The 23,642-nt window shown below is 43.4% G+C and overlaps 1 protein-coding gene across 4 annotated transcripts; it reads left to right on the plus strand.

Moving 5' to 3' along the window:
• Positions 1-849: 849 nt before the first annotated feature.
• LOC106744018 (sodium- and chloride-dependent GABA transporter ine) lies at positions 850-22,969 on the plus strand. Of its 4 annotated transcripts, none has more exons than XM_014618408.1 (12): positions 866-1,313; positions 3,996-4,773; positions 13,168-13,355; positions 17,510-17,644; positions 18,662-18,887; positions 19,084-19,351; positions 19,904-20,132; positions 20,400-20,512; positions 20,879-21,019; positions 21,111-21,311; positions 21,899-22,075; positions 22,459-22,969. In XM_014618408.1, the coding sequence occupies exons 2-12, from the start codon at positions 4,010-4,012 to the stop codon at positions 22,627-22,629; spliced, it is 2,613 nt and encodes an 870-aa protein (XP_014473894.1). In that variant the 5' UTR covers positions 866-1,313; positions 3,996-4,009; the 3' UTR covers positions 22,630-22,969. The 4 variants fall into 4 exon arrangements, with proteins under 4 accessions (XP_014473896.1, XP_014473894.1, XP_014473895.1 ...); XM_014618409.1 differs by lacking the exon at positions 866-1,313 and adding an exon at positions 1,352-1,657; XM_014618411.1 differs by lacking the exons at positions 866-1,313; positions 3,996-4,773 and adding an exon at positions 8,234-9,390.
• Positions 22,970-23,642: the final 673 nt, after the last annotated feature.

The raw sequence follows: 23,642 nt of genomic DNA on the forward strand, positions 1-23,642 counted from the left end.
ACAAAGTGGGAAAAGTCGTTGCGTTTTATGATTAGCGTGTCGCAGGGTCACGCGCTTGATCGCGTTGCATAATTCGCACCTACGAGAACACCATGTGGAAATTACCGCGGCATGGAGACTCGTCTGTTAGAGACACCTTCACCCACTTTCCACGAGATAGACAGGAAAGTATGCAAATTCGAGGTTTAAGTACGTTTGAACAAACATTGCGCCGCTTTACGGCTCAGATCTCAAAGCAATCCGACGGTGTAATGCTTAAGAGGAAAATACAAAGTTCCCTAGGTCTCTTTAGACGAAACTGGTCGGTCCGTTAGTGATACGATATCATTTTCAAGTACGTAAGAGCGCGATGCCTCAGATCATGCTAGTTTACATTTTTATTTATAACATGCAACACACACATCAATCGATTCACGCTGACTACTCCGCTCGATTCCGACGTTTCGCCACGTTCTTTCTGAAATTTCCAGAAAAGTTGCCGAGATCTCCGCGAAGTGTCCAACGTTCCCAAACTTTCCGCCGTGTCAGAAAGTTTCATATCCCGGAATCGGAATGAATCTCTCCGAGCGATTTCTATCTACCTGCCCACCTCTCTTCCTCTCTTTGTCTTCCTCTGTAATCATGTCACCGAGTGTACAGCTATCTTCCCCCTACCCGAGCCGCCAACCACCGAGCGAGGTGCCGGCCATGAAGAGAGGTGGGCACACACATCCAGAAGAGGATATCACGGACCCCCGCCAGAGCCGTCGGAGTTGTACGAGTCATGCGATTCACAGGCCCGAGTCTCTCGGGCTACACACACGTCACGAGTCATACACGTACAACGGCGCTGACGTCGCGACGTGCTATCATTATTAGTGTCACGTGTGTGTGTGCGTGCATGTACATGAGTGAGTGCCTGCGTGCGTCCGCTCGGCCGCGTGTGCGTTACGATTCGCGAATGATTACGACGGGCGTGCACGCGGACCGCCGCAAAACGCGACTCGTCGCCGGCGGTGTCGTCGCATCGTCGCCCGGACACGATCTCGCGTCGTCGCCGTCTCCGTCGCTGACGCGCGTATTCGCCGGCGTCTCTCGCGAATCCGCTCGCGACCGACAGTGTGAACGAACGGCGCGCGCGCGTTGCGTTATGCCGCGCCGTCGACGGTAGTGCACGTGTGTGCCTGCACGGGAGTGAGCGAGCGAGAGAGAGAGAGAGAGAGAGAGAAAGCGTGTTATGTAGGCTCGTTATCACGAGCGATACGCGGATGACTTTTGTTCGGCTCGTTGGAACGCGTCCGATCCGCTCGGTGCAGGCCGCTGCAATCTGACAGGTAACGCTCTCCGCGTGACACGTGATGCGCATGGAAGTGTCATTGAATGACGTTCACCTGCGAGGACGCGCTCCGAAAAGCGCGCGCAGCTCTCGCACGCGCGAGAGAGCGATTTGTTTTTCCCGTTGTCAATGGAAGCGCGACTCTTTGACTTGCTTCTGTGACGCTCGAGTATCGGAACGATGGGTCGCGGGGCTTTTGAACAGGTCCCGGCCGACGGTTCGCACCAGTGAATGTTCGTTTGACGCTCCGAGTGTCGTAACGTGATTGTAATACGCGGTTCGCCTAATGATTGAGATTTCGGTGCGATTGGTACCGTCGGACAAATCCGCGTTGACGAGGAGGTAAGAATAGTGGTTGGACGGTTCCCCGAACTGATAAACCGCGTGTATGTACGTACGCCTGCGCCGATAACTACTAGATCACTCTCGCGAGACGTGCGAGCGGAGTAGTTGCCGTTTCGCGAACAATTATTTGCCCGGCGTGACGAATCGCCAGTATACACGGAAATATCGTTGGCACAGTGGGAAAAAGTGTGCGTCGTCGAGCGCGAGGGCTCTCCGCGATAAATCATCGTTAGATTAATAGCCGCACGCACCTGCGATGACGCTATCTCTGACTATCAGAACGTCGTAAAAAGCGCGACAATAGCCCGTTCGCGGGAGAGGCAAGCGTACAAGGACACGTGATTTTTCCCACCCTATCTCCTTCGCGTCGAGATAATCGTCGTTGGCGAAAATCTCCGGGTCTGCGGTCGAAAGAGGAAACAAGCGCATGAAATCCAAGTTATCTCGAAGCAGGTAAACGACCGGGGATCAGCTGACTTCCGCGAACGCGGCTTACGTAATTTGCCGCGCTCGCGGGGATCCGATTCTCACCTGACAACGTGTAATATACAAATTCAATAGACGTATCTCTATTTTCTTATAATTTACATATTTTCTCTCAAATTTCTTCGAATTACGTTAATAGACGAAAAAATATTCATTTTCGACAGAATGTATATTGAAGAAAATAATTGCTATCTTCAAGTAAATATTTCGGATGAAGTAAATATTATGTGAATATAGCGCACTGAAAGAAAAACAAAAGTGCTATATTCAAGTAATATTTACTTAGTCCAAATCAAGCATATCACTCCGATACTTTTTAGCAAAATATTCACTTGAGCGTAGCAATGTTTTTCTCCAGTGTGCACCGCCTGCTTTTATCCTCGCGAACGGCGGCGAATCGCGTATCTCGGCGAACAAATGAACGAATCGCGAATTTATCGGTCTTCTGACAATAATAGAATTTATCGCGCGCAGTACGACATCTAATATTACTGACAATTTATGTCAATCGTATGAACGCTGCTGCGGAGTGACTCTCCAGCGCTATTCAGAGCTGTTTCAATCGGTAACCGGATCACCGGGGCCAATAGTCGGGCGTGCGATTCGAAATTAATATTTCGTCGAAACGGCGGTCGAGCGTATGCGAAATATTCAACGGACGTTCCGCCGGAGCCGGTCGAGGGGAGTCTCGGGCTATCAAGCCGAATACGCGCTTTGATCGCGCTGCTTGATACCTAACGGTACGCGCATTCTTCTCATTTAAATCCCACGAGTATTCTATCGCCCCGCCGCCCACTATCATTGGGTCACACTACCTTCCCTTCCTGATAAAATCGGCGGAAGCACGCTCGAATATCGCGTCCGACATATCTCCGCGTCGTGCGTTCATAAGTTTCTGAATGACGTGGATACCGCGGTAAATCGAATCGCGAAAATTTTACGGAAACTCAATCTCAGTCTCAGGATTTTATGCAAGATTTTTGCAGAACCGGAAACGCGTAGTTCCATCCAATGTCTTTTCGGTATATCAAGATTTAAATATGACCTGATTATTAGAGCAATTATAAGTAATTCGGAAACTGAGATATTTATAATTAAAGATGATACTTTTTATGCGTATTCCTTGAAATTAACGCCTTATTTTTAACTTTGATTTTTAATTTCTTCATATTAATCGTGTTTAGGATTTTAATTAAAAAATGCTGTGATATCAAGGACCAATATAGAGACATTATACAAAAATTTTAGGATTATCGATCATCTTGTTTGAAAATATAACGGTGTAAAGTTCAACTTATAATAATACTTATAATAATATTTGTAATAATACTTAAAATAAATATACATATGCACATATTTAAACACCTCTCTTATATACCTTTTATCTCTATTAACTAACATTTATTATTTAGGTAGTGAAATAAATGTATAGGAACGTAATTTTCCTTGATAAATTCTAAATTTATGAATGGCTCTTTTGATATATAATTGAAAATACGGCACTCTTTGATACAATTATCTTAAATAAACAGGTTCGACTATCTCAGAATAATCTTGGGGTGAGTCGATCCTCAGGATAATCGTCCTTAAATACGATATCCCCAAGATATTTTCGGCTTCCGCGGTGTGGATAAATATTCGATTCGGCTTCTGTGTTAGCGCCGCGTCCTTCATTCCTGAATTCGCTTCAAAGCAGCCTCAAGTCGTCCCTCACCCTGAAGAGGTGAATTGAAATGTTCACGAAACGTCGAAAACAAATCCGTAAAAGACGCGACGCTAACTCGAGAGCCAAATCAAGTAGGACATCGTTCCTCTCTCTCTTTCTCACCGTTACCATCTCTGTCCTCAGGTCGTCATGCGACCATGGACACCGAAAGCGGCAGCAACAGCGTCAGCGACAGCGTCGGCGACGAGCAAAACCGCGACAGCAGCAAACCAGTCCTGCCGAAGCGCGACAGTGCCGCCCACAACAAGTCGCACGACCGACAAGTTGACCGCGCGCGTGAAATGAACGCGACGCCGGAAGAGGAGGACGTCGTGTCCGACGACACGGACCCGGACGTCATCAGGATCAGCCACCATCAGCATCAGTACGTGAAGCGCAGCGAGAGCGAGCCCGAATGGTCCGCGGAGGAGAGAGGTCACCTGTTGAGTCCGTCCGCTCGCAAAATTATCGTCGCCCCGACGGCGACCGGCAACAACGTTCGCAAGACGATTGGTCGCAACGACAGCCCCGGCAGCGGTCAGGACAGGTGTTCCCCCCGCTGGCAACAGAGCGAGTCCAGGTCGAGCCCGAGTCGCGACAACGAAGCTCAAAGCCCTGGCAGACTCTTCGACCAGGTCGTCGCGAGACATCATTACCGTTGTCCCTGTGTACGCTCGCTGAAGCCTGCGGTCGTCATAGACGAGTGTCAGCAGCATTGCTCCTGCTGCCATCAGCCACCCACCTGGGCCTCCATCCTGTACGCCGATGTGAACGGCGGCAGCCAAGCCCGCTCATACCCTGACGCGCTCTCGATCAGATCTCTGGCGTCGATCGGCCTGGGCTCTTCCGACGGCCGGAAGCTCACGATACGTAGAGTTCCCACTTCGCCGTCGGAGCTGCTTAACATGGTACATCCGCCGCCGTAAGTGAGCCACATTACCTACGATCGTGCCTCTCGGAGCGTTCCGAAGGAGCGGGACGTGAATCACGCGCGAGCGAGCGTGAGCGCGTGCCTCGCTTCGCCGCTCCGAAAACGGACGGCGAAGTTGCGCGGATGAGCGCACCGATCAGACCGCGTTCTCGCACCTTGGCCGTGATGCCGGGCACGTGGAAGTCTGACGACACGCGGGGAAGAGAGAAAGAGAAAGAGGGAGAGAGAGAGACGCGTCACCTTCGTTCCCGCGTGGTTCTTCTCGAGACGCGTAAAATCTCATCTCGTTGAATTCTTCCTCTAAAAAGAAGAAAAACCGAGTTAAACTTTTTCTCTCATTGTAAAAGGATTATTTCAAGGGGATAAGGTAGTTTTTGATGATTTAATCATGAAGAAAGTTGTAACTCTCCAAGTTGAGATATTCTTTTCGTTAAGAAGAAATTACTTCAAGGAGATAGGATAGTTCCTTGGGAATTTAGTCACGAAGAGAGTCACAGTCAAGAGTAACTTTTCATTTCGAATTATTTTCTTCGTGAGAAAAAAGTTACTTCAAGGAGATGGAATAATTGTTGGAGATTTAGTCATGAGGAAGGTTATTTTTCAAGTTTGTATTATTTTTCGTTGTAAGAAAATAAATTTCTTTAAATAGACAGGATAGTTTCTTTGGATTAAGTGATGGAAAAAGTTACAGCCAAGTGTAACTTTTCAAGTCGAATTATTTTGTTCGTGAAAAAGAAATGATTTTAAGAAATAATTTAGGAGGAGGGAATTAATCGTGAAGAAAGTTAATTGTTTGAACGATTATGCGTTTTGAGGAAAATACAAGTAATTGCGGTCAACAAACACGCGTGATAAAAAGTAACAGTAGGTCAAGAGAGATAAGATGTACTTGATGACGACGTACTCGTGACTCATAAATTCTCGGGCAAATCTGTGTCACTTTACTCGGTTAGAATTTGCAAACGTGAAAGACAGTTTCTTTTTTCCAAAATGAATCATTGCTTTTTCACTGTTCTGATCTTTCTGCAAATTATTCAATTCGCTATGGCATTATGCGCATCGCTCGGTTGGACTGTCAAAAACTCGCTGACTGTTGATTCGCCCGTGAATCATCTTGATATTTTCAGAAGGAAATTAATGTCACACATCACTGACGTAACGCCTCAAGCGCGCTACTTCTGAATTACAATGGATCTCAATCAACACTCGTCTAAAACGCGCAGCCCGCTGTCGGGCTTGCTTTATTGAAAAAGAGGGAGAAAAAAAAAAGAGAAAAGACAAACAGGAAAACGGACCGAAATAGACGATGATCGGACGAAGTGATTGACGTTAATTTATGAAGAAACGAAATATAATTAATCTTCATTTGCGTGAGCATTTTTCATCTCTCTAAACTTGCTCGACACCGTCGCCGTCGCGGAGGACTAACGCCATGAATCAAATTGAATCGCACAGGGACCTGTACCCGCCATATGTTTCTCGCCTGTTAGCTAATTCCTCGCGCAAACATCGCATAAACCGCTAAATCCGACATATAAAAATGAAGCCGCGGCCCGGCGTGATCCTCAGTGTGTAAGATCTACCGCAACGGTGGCAGCTCGGATCACGCTGCAATTACTCCGGCGATTATCTTCGTACAATAAAAACTACCGTGAAGCGGTTCCTGAGTCTCTCGCCTAATGCGCGTTAATTCCATCTTGAGTCGCGAGTTTATTATTACGTCGCCTCGTTGCGCTGATGCCCGCACTGAGCACGGATGTAACGTTGCAAGATCTCGGTAGGACTACTAAAGGTCAGTTGCACCGATGACTTTGATTAACTACGATCAGCGATTTCCTGCAGTTCGTTTCTGGATCATAGCTTCAAAGAAAGAAAGAGAAAGCACACAATTTTAATTAGAAGAATTGGAATAAAGAACAGATTGCAGAATATACGGGATGCGGCAATAACTATCACCACTTTAAATATCTTCGAAAAGTGACAATATTTGAACAACGACTAGGTAAAGATGAGAAAAGTTTACAACTAACGGAAGATACACGAGGCGATAACCACATGTTATACTGAGAAAAGAAAGTGACAGAATCAACAACATTTTGCTTAAGCAAACATAATTTTTTCTCAAACACAACGTTTATAATCCATTGAACAAACTGTACAGTTGCTGTAAAAAGTTATAACTTAATTCGACGATTGCGATTTGATCAGCAACTATATCAATGCAACGTATTGTTGAATCAACGCACAATTTGTCCAGTGGACACAACATTCTTTTGAACGCGGATGACCACCGATTTTCTCGACTCAACCGCTTTTTTCTCAGTGTATCAATGCTCTTTCTGCCAGATCAATTTTTTTCCTACTTTCCCATTTCGAAGATACTAGATTCAAGGTGGTAGTCGTTGCTTCACCTTGTGCAATAAATAAACAGATTTTTAAACATATAAAAGAGCAGAAAAATCTATAGAGTCATCGAATAATAAATTACGTTCACGTTTGACGAATCGATTCGCTTCTCTCGAATCAATTAGTGCAGCTATTATACAGCATTCGCGAGTGGGATTAATTTCAACGGATAGCGAAAATTAATGATTGTTGTTTTAATCGGCTCTAGAGAGGCGCCTGTTCAATTTCCCAACTCGACTAACTTAGATGATTCAGGGCCGATTGCGCTACCAATTAACGCTAACTGCCGCTGATTAAATTCCGTCGTTGTATCACCTGCAGCGGCAGCCAAGCGCTATGATCTGGAAAGGGACGGGGTCAAATTAGTTAATCAACGACGTCGGTGAAATTGACTCTCAATTTACCGTGGACAGCTCTAACCGACGCGACCTGCTCTAGAGCGCGGACGAAACATCGGCCGGCGCGCGTGCCCGACGTGAATCAACGGAGGCCGCGGTCGAAGCCGCTCTGATATCCGGTGTAATTTCGCGGGGTGAGTTCGCGTCTATGATGCCGCGGACGCGCGAGAATCGCATCTTCGCGCTTATAGAGCCAGTAATAGAGCCGCGACAGGGAGAATAGAATAGAAGAGTGATTTATTATGCTATAGGATAATATCTCTTATTAGAGCAAGATTCGAGTACAAGAGAAATACATTTGGTTCCAATACTATTTGCAGATTTTTCTCTCAATATAGTTAAGAACAAAACCGATGATCCAATGAGAAAACTTACCGAGTAGAAATGTATCTAGTCGGCCTGAACCAAAAATTAGTAGCTGGCTAATACAGGCTAAATTAAATTTTTTAACTCGTTACTAGTTTGTTACTGGCTGATTATTTAAACTAAGATGTAGAATCTGCTTTGCTGTTGTTTAACTATTGCATATCAAACATGATAGAGTAGGTGATGTTTATTCTAAAATATATGATCTAGCTGGTATATATATTTGCCATTAATATTTAAAAATGAGGCAAATTAAAATTAAGGTCCATTATTCCATGAAAATCTTTTCCGGAAGGAAAGTAGAAGTGACATTATTGTCCGGCAATCAGTTATGACTTTTTCATCTTGTAACTGTAATTTCTTTTACATAACTAACATCCAACTTATTTATCTAATCACGAAGTGAGCGTTACGTTACTGGATAATATCGACGTTGGACACAAATTTACTACCTCGTGACTAGACACCCACGAGGTTCAATTTCTATTAGGTTCACTTTAGATTAATTCCAAGAAAGTATGTTTTCTCATTGGTCCATCGGGTGCCTTTCCAACTGCATCGAAAAGAAAGCGTTCGAACCATGTTGAAACTAAGTATACATAGACCGACATAACAACTTTAATAAAGTTACATAATTTTAATCAGTAAAAAATACAAATGGCTAGTAAGACCCACGCAGGTCGATGGTTGGAAATAATTACTTATTGCAGGATAATAATGCCGACGGAGTATCGACAGCTGACATTATTATTCTCCCGTAATAAGTAATTATTCACGACCGTCGACTTGCGTGGGTCTTATTAGTCATTTGTATTTCTCACTAATTGAATATCTGCGAGCCTTGATACAAGTTCTCGTTTGTATCAGTTTGAAATCTCCCGCAAGAAATACATTATGCGTCTTAGAAAGGCGTAACTTCACGTGTCAAGGCTGTTACGTCGATCCGTGTACATTGAGTTTCAAAACGATTTGAACATATTTTTTTCGATACAACTGAAACGCAACCGATAGTCCATCGAGAGATTACTTTTCGAAAGCGAGCTCTCCTATTGAACCTCGAACTATATCGAAATATGTGTTTAAGCCGTTTTGAAATCCAGTGTACACACAGAAGCGTAATAAAGAAGGGAAGAAAAGAAACTAAGAGAAAGAGAGACGAGTGACTCGAGAGAGAAAGTGAATCGTTTGCGTCCATCCACGCGGCATCGGTGATCGCACCTCGCCCGAATTACACCGATTAATCGATCGTCCCGATACCAGAGCTTTCTATTCAAACTACGTATTCTCTCGTGACAAGAGAGAGAGAGAGAGAGAGAGAGAGGGACAACTAGACCGAGAGAGAGAGAAAGAGAGAGATGCGCTGCGCGTCTAAGCTGCTCGCGAAGCCGGCAGGTCTCGTAATCCAGGGACTGCAATTCCGGCGTATCGTCCCAGAGGCGTAAGTGGATAATAGGTGTACAATGTAAGACCGTATCGTTGTTGTAAGTAGGTGTGTTCGTGCTCTCCGCGGCGTATTGTTGCGGCTTCTGTCCCGCTTCTTCCATTGAAACGGGACGGCACTTGGAACGACCCGTAATCGTCGTCCTACATTTAGAGTTCGTCACGTCTCGTTTTTGAATAGCGTGCACGGGCCTCCTGGGGAAAAGGCATTCCTTCTCTTCCTCCTCATCAACGTCGTCGTCGAACACGTCGGCGACGTGAACGCGTTAATGATGCGGCGATAAACAGCTGAACGCGCTGTAAATCCACGTGCACGCGCTATCTCGACGCTCTCCTGCCGATACGTGCGGTCTGATTAAGTTATTTATGTCAGAACGTGCGCACGCGAGAGAGAGAGAGAGAGAGAAAGCGGAAAAGAGACATCGATGCGCACAAATTCCCGTATATTACCGTTGCAAAACTCACGATGGCAGATTAGCGGACAAATTATTCGCGATCGCGAAGATAAACGATTGTCATGTCTTTTATCTGAAATGACATTGCACATTGAAGCAATAATAATAATAATCACAATTGACTGTTCTTCCGCAATTAATCATTCACGACTTATTGGCCTTCATGGGCTTCATAATTCTCCGCAATTGAAAGTCCAAAGTTCATATAAATAATTGTTACTCGAAATTTGTCTCAAGTGACATACTCAGATTTAAATCTAAAGTCAGATCTAATTTTTTTTCATTGAATCGTACAACGTATGCAACATATTTGCAATCGCAATTCAAGTGACAGACTCGAGTCTAATTTCAAATTCAAATTTGAATATTTCGCTAGAAACAACCCAAGACGAAATTTTAGTTCCATTTTAAGTCTAATTTAATTCTATATTAAGTGCTCAAAGATCTTTTATCGTGCTGTTTTGATACTGCAAATAGGAATTTATTTTTGTTTTCTTTTCTTTGAAGACTTAACGTTGAATTGAAAATTTCGATTCGGGAAATTCCAAATAACGTCTATTAATATGGGTCTACCGAATTTGGATATCCCGAGTTGAAACTTTGGTCCCATGTTAAACTTTAAATTCTACAATATAGTGGAAGTTAAGATAGTAAAATAGGTTCAACTTCAATTTCAATAATATAATTTACTCCTACTTTACCTGACGATATTTTGAGTTTCCGTTTTCGATATTTTAGCATCAAAATAGATTGTTCAAGATAATGTCGAAATTAAATTTGTCGAATTAAAGGTTCATAAAAGAAAAGTTAACAAATATTAGAGTAGATTTTTTATTTTTAGCCTACGAGGCGTCTGAATAGACGCAAACTATCTTTAAGAGCGTCAAAGTAGCATTAACATTTCTACTCGGGATTATCCAATAATAGTCGAAAATACATCTCCGTCGTTGCGGAAACCTTAGCCGCCACCATCCGACGGCCGTTTCCGTTACACGTTACATTCATTGCTGCATCGCGGAGTTCTTCTGTCCTATATGTTCTTTTTTTTTAGAACCCAGTGACACGCTATACGAGTAATGGCGCGCATTATCGTACCCGCGATGCATCCGCGCTGCGGTGTATTAGTTTTCCGTTGCGAAACGAACGGGGAATGTATACACAGGTGCGTCGCCTATATATTTTCCAACATTGCCGACCGCGCCCCTCCGCCCGCGTCCTCCGTGGTCCGACACCATTTTTACGCTCACCGCACCGTGAAGTATGAATTTATGCGATAAACGCATAAAAATTCCCCGGCGATCCGCGAGTGTTACGTAACCCGTGACGCGTCGTCGTCGCAAGGTCGATATTATATCGTTGTCGCCGCCTATTTCGCGCGACACTTTATCATAATATATGGCTATTGAGAGAGGGAGGGAAGGAGAGAGAGAGAGATTTCTTTCATCGGATTTATTTATAACGGCAGGTTCAGATCCGTCGACCGTGAACGAGCGGGGCCGCGCGGGTCCCACCTGCGATCGGCAACCTGTGACTTCGCGTGACGGCGAACTGTTAATCTCAGCTATCGCCGGATAATCGGATTCGAATGAATCCTGCTGCGTATATCATTCTATAAACAATGCCGATGAATATTTAATGGTGGCTACCCGGAGCTGGTCGGCACTCGTCATGCAAATGCGCGCGGCCGCAGCACCGTCCGTGCGTAACGTGACTGACGCGCGACCAAGTCGGCGCGATTTTCCGTCAAATCGATTGGCAACGCGTCCCCGCAGTTTCCGTCGTTCCGGATTCGCTGGCTGAAATCGTCGAGCAATTAAAACCGGCCCTGACAAACCCGCGGTCCGCCGGATGATTTTTATATTATTGACTATACGCGGATAGATGCGCAGTGATTCAATTATTTTCCACTGACGCTGTCAATAGTATAAAAACGCGTAACGCGACGGACGCGCGATCAAGTGGCCGCGATTTACCGTCAAATCGATTCGTAACGCGTCGCCGCATTTTCCGTCGGATTCGTTCGCCGAAATCGTCGAGCAATTAATACAGATGCTGACGAACTCGCGGCCCGTCACGTTATTTTTTGCAGTCTGCTAGATGATTTTTATACTATCAACGGTTTAGGCAAAAAGATGCAGTGATCCAATTATTCCCTTCTGATATTGTTAATAGAGAGAGAGAGAGAGAGAGAGAGACTACATTGAGAGTACATTGGAAGAAAATTCCAGAATCAAGTAAACGTAATTATCTGATTTTCAATAAAATTTGTATCAATTTAAGTATATTTTAGTTAAACCTCAATTAAAAGTTAATTAAAGGTTAGTAAAGTTTACCTAGTCAATCGATGATTCATCGGATTATTTTTTGCAGCTAGCCTGCTGATGTTTACGCTACTAACTATAGATGTAGTTAATGGTTCGATGATTTCCGATTGATACAATCAGTGGCATAAAAAACTGATCCGGCAGACCGTGAATTGACCAGACGTGATTTAAGAGATTTCCAGAGTCGAAATTTTGGTCTTACATTAAACTTTTAATTCTGCGATAGAAGCCAAGGTAGCAAAGTGGGGCCTCACAATTTCAATTCTAATAATATAATTTATTATATATAATTTATTTCTACTTTCACCCTGATGTTGTCTTAAATTTCTATTTTCGTTGTCGTTAACGGGCAAATTAAGGTCGTTAAAAGTAGTGTTGAAATAAAATCTGCAGAATTAAAGGTTCAGAAGAGATATTAACAAGTGTCAGCATCGTCAAAGTAGATTTTTATTCGTCTACAGGCCACTTAACATAAGTAGGCGCGAATTCTTCTGAAAAACATGGAAGTAGCATCAATATTTCGACTCGGGTTTTCGAGTGACGAGCAGTCGTCGTTCCGAAGGAATCAAAAGAGGCACGCCCAGGGAGGAACGTCGCGCGCACGCGCAAACATCGTTAATCAAATCTCACCGCGGGACATAAATAATCCGATTCGCTTGACAAAGTATTTAGCAAAACGCCGTCGTTATACGCGCCGGGCCGGACATATTAATATGAAGCTAGCGTTTGTATTTATATTCATATAGAAAGGCTCTCCCCGGTGGCAGCGGCCATACCTCACCGCGCTTCAACGTTTTTCCCACCGAAACGTCAGGTCTGACGAATTTAGCGCGCACGTTCGCGACATTTCCCCCCCCCCCCCCNCCCCCGACTCTCCCGATTTTTCTCGCTCCACGACCCGGCGCCGTAGATCTCCTTCTCCGGTTTACGGTTACGGTGCATTTGCGCCGACAACAACACGCTCGACGAATGCAGACGCGTTACGACACGTTGCAGGTTCGAGGACGATCTGTCCACGTGCACCAGCTACGATGACGGGGACGCGGACGACCCGAGCGATTACCGGCAGCCCAGGAGGCCGCATTGGGCGAACAAGGTGCAATTCGTGCTGGCTTGCATCGGCTACTCCGTCGGCCTCGGCAACGTCTGGAGATTTCCCTATTTGTGCTACAAGAGCGGCGGCGGTGAGTCTCCCGCGTTAATCCGCATTAAACGCGCAATAAATCGCGCGCGATTGTGAATCTCTCGCGATATCCGATTCCGCCGTCGAGTGTGGAAAAAGATCCCTTCCTTCTTAGTAAGATAGACGTAGATAGATAGATATAGATTCAGCCAATAGTCATTCTATCTTTATTGTTCATTACATGCTAAAGAAAGATAGAATCTAGCTTCTAACGCTGTAAACGTGAATCGGATCGCAGTTTATATTTGCACTCTATATAGATAAATAGATAGAGAAAGAAAAAGGAAGAGGGAGAGAGGAGGAAGACACACATATACACAGAGAGAGAGAGAGAGAAAGAGAAAGAGCTTTTAGTAGACAGTTCCGGGAGGGAGGGAGAGAGGGAGCGAGAAGAGAAGGAGGAACGAGAGATGTCGCGCAGCTGTTGGTCGCAGATACACGGTCAAAATAAACTCGCGAGTGCCAAGTAAGCAAACAACGACGTCGTGTCGGGACGTGTCGGCACGATTAGCATAACTGTGATAAGAGATATTTCGCGGTTATTTCGCGTGTCGTCGGTGTGAAGTACGTCAGCGGCGAAATAGCTGACAGAGCGACAATCTGAACGTCCTTTTCTCGGGCACTTTGCGGACTTCGAGCATGTCAGCCGGCAGCTCGAAGCGACTCGAACCGAGAAAACGGTCGTTTTTCCTCGAGGGAAATTCCCTCCTCTCCCTCTCGTGTATCTTTTTCCAAATTTTCAGGTTTTTTCACATCGTGCATGAAAAAAAAAAATTCTATTAGTGTGACTGAATTTGCCGTTGCCTGAGAACGGGACGAACACTCGATTGCAGGAACAGGAAAATTTCTGTTCAGTCCATTGCTCTCACAGTTGTCTCGATCGAGTTTTAATGCAGCTGAATGCTCACACAAGTGTTCTCAGACGCGGTAGACAGAGATATCATTTCTCGTCATTGAACTTTCATCTGGTTCCTATTCACTTGCAGCAACTGAGATCTCTTTTTCACGTTGTAAAAAAAACAATTCCGCCGATGAAACTGGATTCCTCACCGCCTGGAAACTAAGACGGAAACTTGGTTGTAAGAACAGAAAAATTCTTGGAGAACAGAAAAATTTCTCCTCAGTTAATTACTCTCAGTTGTCTCAACTGAGTTTTAATGCAGCTGAATGTTCGCACAAATGTTCTCACTCACTGTAACAGAGATATCATTTCTTGTCACTGAGCTTTTATCTGGTTCCTTTTCAGTTGCAAGAACTGAGATCTCCTTTCCGCGTGAGAAAAACAATTTCGTTGATACAATGAATTTCCCGTTGCCTTTAGACCAGACGGGAACCTAGTCGTGAGAACAGAAAAATCCCTATAGAAGATTTCTGCTCAGTCAATTATTCTCAGTGGTCTCGACTGGATTTTAATGCAGCTGAATGTTCATCCGGAAGTTTTCAGCCGCTGTAACATAAACACAAACTTCTTGCCATCGAGATTTCCATTCTTGTCACCGAGTTTTCATCCGGTCCGTATTCAGTTGCAGGAACTGAGTTTTCGTTTCCGTGCGTGTAACGTTTATACTATTAAACACGGTTGCGACCGGTTGGTCAGTTCCAACAAAGACTATGATTATTGAATAAAAAACGGCCCGCGGACGAGGGCGAGATTATACGCTGCCACGGAAGAGAGAATTGAGACGGAGCTCGCGAAGACGACGTGACATCTTTCTCGCGGAAACCTGGCCGTCAGATTCAGGGCAAGGGCAACTTGTCACTCCCGTTCTCTCGCAATCCCTGCAACATAAACGGGTGTCATGTTGCACGGCAATTTTCAAAGTCTGCAAGCATCCGGCGCCCGGATGCGTGGCGCAATTCGCTCGCGGAACTTGATACATGACCTTGCCGGAACACGGCTACTCCGCCGGACAGCGTAAATGATTTCAATGACACCGGTGGAAATAATCGGCCGAGAGAGCATCACATCTCGGCGCACTGCCGGTCTAAATTGAAGAGCCGGAAGACCGGCTGGCGGGTAACGCGATCTGATTTACACCATTGAAACGATTCGCTCGGGTTTCGCTCGACGCTGACGCGCGCGCACGTCGATCCCGATGTCTGGGGATCAGGGAGGATCGACGTGGGGAAACCGCAGGATCCTTCAGCGGGAATCTGAAATTACGACGATAAGAAGTCCCGGACGCGCGACATTCTCGATTACACGTCGAGTAATTCCGAGCGTTCCGATCCTAATTCCCGTTGCCCGTGCGTGACTCCGTAAAACGCGGCTGAAACGCACCTGGACGCGGTCAGCCGGCCAACGAGATGAATCTCTGGATCCTCAAAGAAGCAAATTAATGAAATTCCAAGTATTCGCGATCGTTATTTTCATTTGCGAGAAATTTGCAAAGCCGACGGGAGCTTTATTTGATTGCAACTCTCCACGCGCGCTTGCAACCGGCTAGAAACAACTCCGTGTAATTTCAACTATCCGCGCGTGCACGCGCGAATTATATTCGTTGTGCAAACAAGGCACACACACACACACACTCATACACACACACACACATATACACGCACATATGCGCAACGACACAGCAGACGGAACTACGCACGTAAAAATACACCGCATATGTGATTTCGCGAAATCACATATTAAACGGGAGAAGACCGGAAAATCAGAGGAAATAATATGGCTCTGCACTGCGCTCGGTCGCACGCGAGACGCGCGCGCGCAGCCCGATATATTCATTGCGAGCAGCGGCAATAAATTGCATTTACGTGAGAAAGACGACATTGTCGCAAATGGCCGCGACAACATTAATGGAAATACGCGTCATTATGCGCCTTGTATCGACGAGCATTGGATTTTCGCCAGAAATTAAATCGCCCGCAATCCCTCCCCCCCNTCGGCATCCTCGTTTAATATCTCGCGATAATTTATTTGGCGTACGATCGCGTATATTATTTGTATTCGGCCGGACTAAATGAAAACTGCCATCCGCGCGGCGCGCCCGTCGACCGGCTGGATTGAAGCCGACGGAGAAAACATATCGGATAACGTCGTCTGATTTATGCGAGCGACGCGATATACCGTTCCGCCGGGTGGGATTAATTTACATCTCTTTCCGAGGTGCGAAACGCATCATACGCGGGCGACTGTGCGATCGCACGGACGCATCGAGCGAGATCTGTTTGGTACCCGCGAAAAAATCACCGTCGCGACCAACGCGCTGTACAGTTGCCACCGCAAGAATAATATTATTGCTAACGAGAAATACGATTAAAAAAAGAAAAACTATCGTTGCTAATGAAATATATGATCGCGTTAGTAAGAGAATACTATCGTTATTGACGACAAATATGATCGGGTTAATAAGAGAATAATATTATTTTTTACGAGAAATACGATAGTATTAGTAAAAGAATAATATCGTTACGAACGAGAAGTACATATTGCAGTAATGAAAAGATACTATCGTCGTTAATGAGAGGTGCGATCGTATTAGTAAGATAATGCTGTTATTACGAGCGACAAATATAATTGCGTTAGTGAGAAAAATAATATTGTTTTCTACAAGGCATACGATTGCATTGGTGAAAGAATAATATCGTCGCACTAATGTGTGAGAATTACGATTGCAGTAATAAAAGAATATTGTCGTTTGTTAATGAGAAATACGATTACGTTAATAAGAGAACGTTATCGTTGCTAATGAGATATACAATTGTGTTGGCAAGATAACATTGCCGTTACTGATAAAAAATACCATTAAATTAGTAACGATAATTAACGTAGAGACGCGGGCATTCGGGAATTCGTGGAAAACTCGTCGGAAGGCACGAAACAATCGTCACCTGTCCTTGTGGCTAAATGCTCGATGTCGAATTAAGTCGTAATCCGCGCCGCTACCATCGTCGTTTATTGCGAATAAAGAGTTACATCCAGTGAGTGACCTTGCTAACTGCCCACAGTATGATTAACGTCGAGTACTATTGCGTCGAGTACGAACCGTGTTTAACGAAACGTTTGACAAACTCCGTGCGCCGGACTAATGCTCCTTGCACTTACGCGGTCATCGCCGGCGTTCCTGCGGAACAGAAACGGCGAATTACGTATGCTGAATCGGACACTCCTCCATATGTTTACCCTGCGATCCCATCCTGTTTCAGGTGTGTTCCTCGTGCCTTACTTTTTGATACTCATAGTATGTGGAGTACCATTGCTGTACATGGAGCTCAGCATCGGACAGTTCACTCGTCGCGGCCCGATCGGCGCGCTGGGTCAAGTGTGCCCGTTGTTGAAAGGTAAACGAATAAGTCGTCGAATGATGAATTGCCGATAAAATCTGACGGCGGACGACTAGATACGACGGTCGGTTTTCGCGCGCGCTTATTTCTGTAATATACTGTGAAGCGTGCGCGAAAACGCGTTAAGGAAGAGAGAAAGACACATACGATTATTATATATTTTTAACATATAAAATAAAATATATCAACATATTCATATGAAAATAATAATTTTATCTTAATATCACTTAGTGCGACCTTTCATTAATTAATTTTTAATTAAAGTTTCAGATATCTGAATACAATATTCTGCTAAATTATAACAATATCGAGATATTCTATATGGAGAAAAAGATTTCTTTGGATTTAATAAAATTTCTTTAGCTGAAACAAATTTGTCTCTTGGAATGGAGCAAACAAACGAATGTTTGACTTAACAAACGGAATTGTTTGGCTTTTCAAACAATAAATACCTTTATGTCATATAATACATATTTCTTTTGCATTTTCATCCAAATATTACATTGGTTGTCACAAACAATAAATTTATTTTAATAATTTAATTTAATAATTTGAAAGAAATAGCACTATGTTAAAAAATATTAAAGAATTTCTTTTTGTTTCAGTGGAATGATATTTAATATGTAATGAAATAAATTTTTTTTTACCGAAAACCAAATATTATTTCCTCTAAATAATACTGTTTTTTCTATCAAACAACATGGTTTACTCTAGTGAAGCAACATTCAAATAAAATAATATTTGATTATGATGTTAAATTATGTTATTTATATTAAACAAACTCAAATGAAACAAGCACGTACATACGTACACTAAAGAAACTTGTTTCTCCATGCACATGTCTCAATTTGCTTTATTTATAATTATAAAAAGTAACTGAAATTAGTTTTTTTCTTTTCAAATATGAGAAATTGGGAGAATTCTCGATTGTACTCGTGATCTTTCTTTCGGGCCGTATGTTACGAGTTATGCGCGTATTATGTTAGCGCGCGTCCAACGTTTTCGCCTTTACAGGAGCTGGCTTATCGTCGGTCGTGATATCGTTTCTGTTGTCAACTTACCACAATGTGATAATAGCCTATGCAATTTATTACTTCTTTGCGGCATTCCGTGCGGAGCAGCCGTGGTCGCGTTGCGACAACTCATGGAATTCGCCGCGCTGTTGGCTGCCCAGTTATGGATCGATCGATAATCGGACTAGACCGAATTCGACGAGGACACCGTCCGAGGAATTCTTCGAGTAAATTACTCCTTTATCATAACTCCCCAACATGTACAAATTATCATTGTAATATCGTATATAGAGTTGCATATTTGTTTTCTAATATGATACGAAAACCTCTGACTTGTACATTGTGAGCTGAAGCTTCCGTAAAACGTGCGAAGGCAGTCTTGGAAAACTAGTTAAATATACTTTTCCTCTTTTTCTTATTCAGCAAAAAAGTCTTGCAAATTAGTAACGGAATCGAAGAGCCTGGGGCTCTGAGATGGGAACTCGTGGCGTGCTTGATTACTGCGTGGATCATGGTATACTTCTCTATTTGGAAGTCGATCAAGTCGTCGGCGCAAGTGAGATATCTCACAGCGACTCTCCCCTTCCTCCTAATCGTCGTCTTCCTCACACGTTCTCTCACGCTGGAAGGTGCCGAGAAAGGTTTGCAGTTTTTCTTTCATCCAAACTGGGAACTGCTGAAAGACGCTAAGGTACTGCGAAACAACCAATTCTCCGTGTAGTAAAAAGAAGAATAAAAATGAAATATTAAATCTCAATGCACGTGAAAATTAAAAAATTTCAATTTTGTAATTCAATAAAAATAACGAAGGCTTCTCTTGCGATAACGGGACCCGATTCGAAATGTTGGCTCTTTGTTAAATTTAATTCATTTAATTCTATGTTTAATTCTACAAGTGGATACAAATGGAGCTAATATAGCAAAATAAGAATTTAACTTCAATATTCTAGTAATATATTCTAATAATATAATTTATTCTTACTTTGATTTTGATGATGTCTTAAATTTCGCTGTTTCGGCATCAAAATAAGTTGTTCAAAATATCATTGAAGTGAAATCTGTAGAATTAAAAGTTCAAGAGAGAAATTAATAAATGTCAATATTAGGTTTTTATTAGTCTATAGGCCATCTAAGTAAACGCAAATCCTGAAGAGCGTCAAAATAGTATAAAAATTTCGACTCGGGCACGCGATCAGCAATCACGCGCTTCGTATTAATTGTAATTTCGACAAATCATCATTAGGTCTGGATAAATGCCGCGGCGCAGGTCTTTAATTCCGTGGGTATCGCCTTCGGTTCGATGATATGCTTCGCCAGTTACAACAGATTCCACAACACGATTCTGGTGGACACCGTCGCCGTGTCGCTCATAAACGCCTTCAGCAGCCTCTTGGTCGGGATATTCTCGTTCGCCACGATCGGCAATATAGCGTCGGAACAGAATACGTCCGTTGAAGATGTCCTGACTGACGGTACGCGTGGCGATAGATACGAGAAATGTGCGCGTTTCGAGAGGAAAAATGATTGAAAATTATACATCTTATCGCACATTACTCGTTACTTCGTGTGTAATCTTGCGTTCCGATACTCGCAAACGTCGTTCGAATCGACGATTCTCGCGAGACGGTTGCTTTTACGTTTATCAATTTTTTCCTAACATTCTTCTCCTCACTGTTCCGCATCGTCAGTTTAACTTTCGGCCCTGACATTTTATAGATAAATCATAATTTCCGTTCAAGGACCTGGGCTGGTCTTCGTGATCTATCCGCAAGCGTTAGCCAAGATGCCGGCTTCGCAGCTTTGGGCTGTGCTATTCTTCTTCATGCTGGTTTGTCTTTCGCTCAACAGTCAAGTAAGTATGTGCAACATGGATGCAATGGGGTAGAGCACACACGCCTTTTGCAACTTACGACCCGAGTGCGCGCGATTACAAACCAATGAACAAATAAACGCGATAGAGTTGCGGAATTTCGCCGTCACGGAAAGGAAAGAGAGATAGAGAAAGAGAGAGAGAGAGAGAGAGAGCGCAACGTATTTTAGTCGCATGTGTAGAACAAAAATAAATTCAAGAATAAAGATCGGACGCAATTGTTGCGCAATTCACCCATGCAAATCGCGGATGCAAAGCGCGTTTTCACGAACTTTCTACTCCGGAGATCGCAACAGACCCGTTTTGCAATATTTTCACGTCGGTTGCGCAAACTTCTTCGGATTTCAGTTCGCCGTGGTGGAGGTAGTCGTCACGTCGATCCAGGACGGCTTCCCCAATTGGGTGAAGCGTCATCTTCTCTGTCACGAGATACTGGTCCTGCTTATATGCGTCGTCTCGTTCTTGTTCGGGTTGCCGAATATCACACAGGTAGAATTAGAGATTCGATGTTTATGTATTTATACGTTTCGCAACCGGTATTCGTTCACCACTACTAAGTGACACCTCGTGACTGCCTCAGGGTGGTATTTACTTTTTCCAACTGATAGATCACTATGCCGCGTCCATGTCCATCATGTTCTTGGCATTCTTCGAGATAATCGCCATCTCGTGGCTCTACGGCGTGCGCCGGCTGTGCAACAACGTCAAAGAGATGACCGGCCGCCTGCCCTCGGTGTACTTTCGCTTTTGTTGGTTTATCGCCGCACCTCTCCTCATAATGGTGAGCATTCCTCAGAATCGTATCGGCAAATTTCGTCATGTTAAGATAAACTGTGCCTTTGTAAAATTACCGTCGGATTCAAAGTGACGATTATGCTTACAGTAGAATTACGGTAAAATGGTAATTTATTGGTAATTTTGGTAAGATTTGTTGTTCTTGATAATTTCATATACAAATAGACCGGTCTCGGTAGTCATCTGTAGTGATCGATAATGTGATGTACTTCGTTTGATTAAATTACTTAAGAGATATAATTAATTACATCTGTGAAAAACTGCCCGTACAGCCAACAGGGAGGTAATGAAACGAGGTAAAAGACATGTTTATAATTACGTTTTAAATTACACACATTCCTTGCAATTATATTTCTCTCAATTACCGTGTCTTGGATAATTCGATATATAATTCGATCATCAGTCAAGTTTTTATGCTGTATGATGATTCATGTGTAATTGATTTATTTCGTACCGTGTAATCAACACGGCAGTTAATCTCAATCTCACTGCTCATTGCGTATCATTTACGATGCGGTCAGTGATCTTGAAGAGAGCGGGGCGCATCTTCATAATTTCCGTCTCCTTCTCCAGGCCGTATGGGTGTTTAGCTTAATTGATTATGAGCCACCAACCTACCATAATGGCGACTACATTTACCCATGGTGGGCAGAGGCGATCGGATGGGGCATCGCGTCTCTCTCCTTAATTTGCATTCCCGCTTTTGCCGTTTGCGTACTCGTCAGAGCGGATGGCGTCACGTTTGCCGAGGTACGTTAAATTTCGTTGACATTGGTCGGATTTCTAGCATCGCCACTGGTCGGGCCGTTGGTTTGACCTACTTATTTATTTACCTGCTCTGACTCTCATATATATTTATTAGATATAGCATTTTATTATGAGAAAAAATACATATATAATCTCTGTGTTGTACGATTTTTTTTTTTTTGTAAACCGTCAATGGTAGGAAAAATATTAGTACGATATGTAGAATATTTTTTAAGACAGATATGTAGAATATTTTATACGATTGACATAAAATGTAATTTCTCGCCTTTCACATTTCCTTTTCGTGATATGTATTTTTATGAGCCAATAGATAATATCGTAATTGTCGTCGGAATAAATGAAAAGGAAATTTCGTTTTCTCGCAGAAACTCAAGAATTCCATAAAACCGCATTTTGAGGCGTGCAAGGTGTGCGGGCAAGAATATTGCGTGGAGCCGATGCACAATCTGGAGGAGAACGTACAAAAGGAACCCCAAGTTGACATGAACACTTCCATACCATTGAATTCGCACTACCTGCTGAAGCCTCAGATGTGACTTTATACGGTTATACTTAATCGTAACCCAGGCGAGTCGAGATTTAACAAGAAGAAAGGAAAAATGAATTAAAAACAAGAACACGTACCTTATATCGTCAGTCATCACAACAGCTGTCGCGAGACGATCAACATTCCATTATTTATAGCTCCTTACAAATACGATAATTAGCCGCGAGAGTCATTAATGTAAGAAAGTATCCGTTACGCTAATGTTATTACTTCCCGCAAAGTAATAATCTTAATATTCTTTACGCCATCATCGTGTGATAGATCATAGACAAGCACTGATTCGAAGTAGGATTACATTGTTGACAGTACATTTAATAAATTATTATGTATCCAAGAAAAAAATGTGTTTGTGCGTTTCCTTTCCCATCTCGTATATTTTGCTTTCTTATCGCGCAAAATTATCTCAATTTCCTAAGGTTAAATTTTCCAAATGAAATGGTAAAAAATTCTGAAATTTCTATATAATGTTTCCATATTAGTCCTTAATATCACAGTAGTTTTTTTTATAAAAATTCCGTTTGAGAGGAAATTAAAAACAGAAGATAAAAATGGAACATGGGACACATATAAAAAGTGTCACATCTTCACTTGCGAATATTTCGATTTCCGAACGGTCAGCCGTTTTCTAACTTGACAGGCATGTAGATATTTCCATCGATATGCAACTGAGATTTCCAAGGATCCTTAAGAAAATGATTTGACGGGCCAACTATTGGACTATTTTAACGAAACGATGTAACGATTGGTATCATGCTGCGCATATGCCGCGATCGTTTTTCTCCCGTGATGACAATCGTCGCTCGCGTATGGCTTTGCGCGCGTGTTCGGCTATTGGGCAATCGCATAATACGGCGACCGTAACGTTCGTGGTTTCGCCGTGGCACGCGCTTACGTAAGTGCGGAATCTCGTCCGCGGCGGTTACGCGACGGGTTTCGATCGTTATTGAATCCTCATGCGGCAAATTAGATATAACTAATTGCATTATGCGTCGCCGGTGCCAC

Source organism: Dinoponera quadriceps, unplaced genomic scaffold, assembly GCF_001313825.1.
Source record: "Dinoponera quadriceps isolate SergipeBrazil2010 unplaced genomic scaffold, ASM131382v1 scaffold1252, whole genome shotgun sequence".
Taxonomy (NCBI): Eukaryota; Metazoa; Arthropoda; class Insecta; order Hymenoptera; family Formicidae; genus Dinoponera; species Dinoponera quadriceps.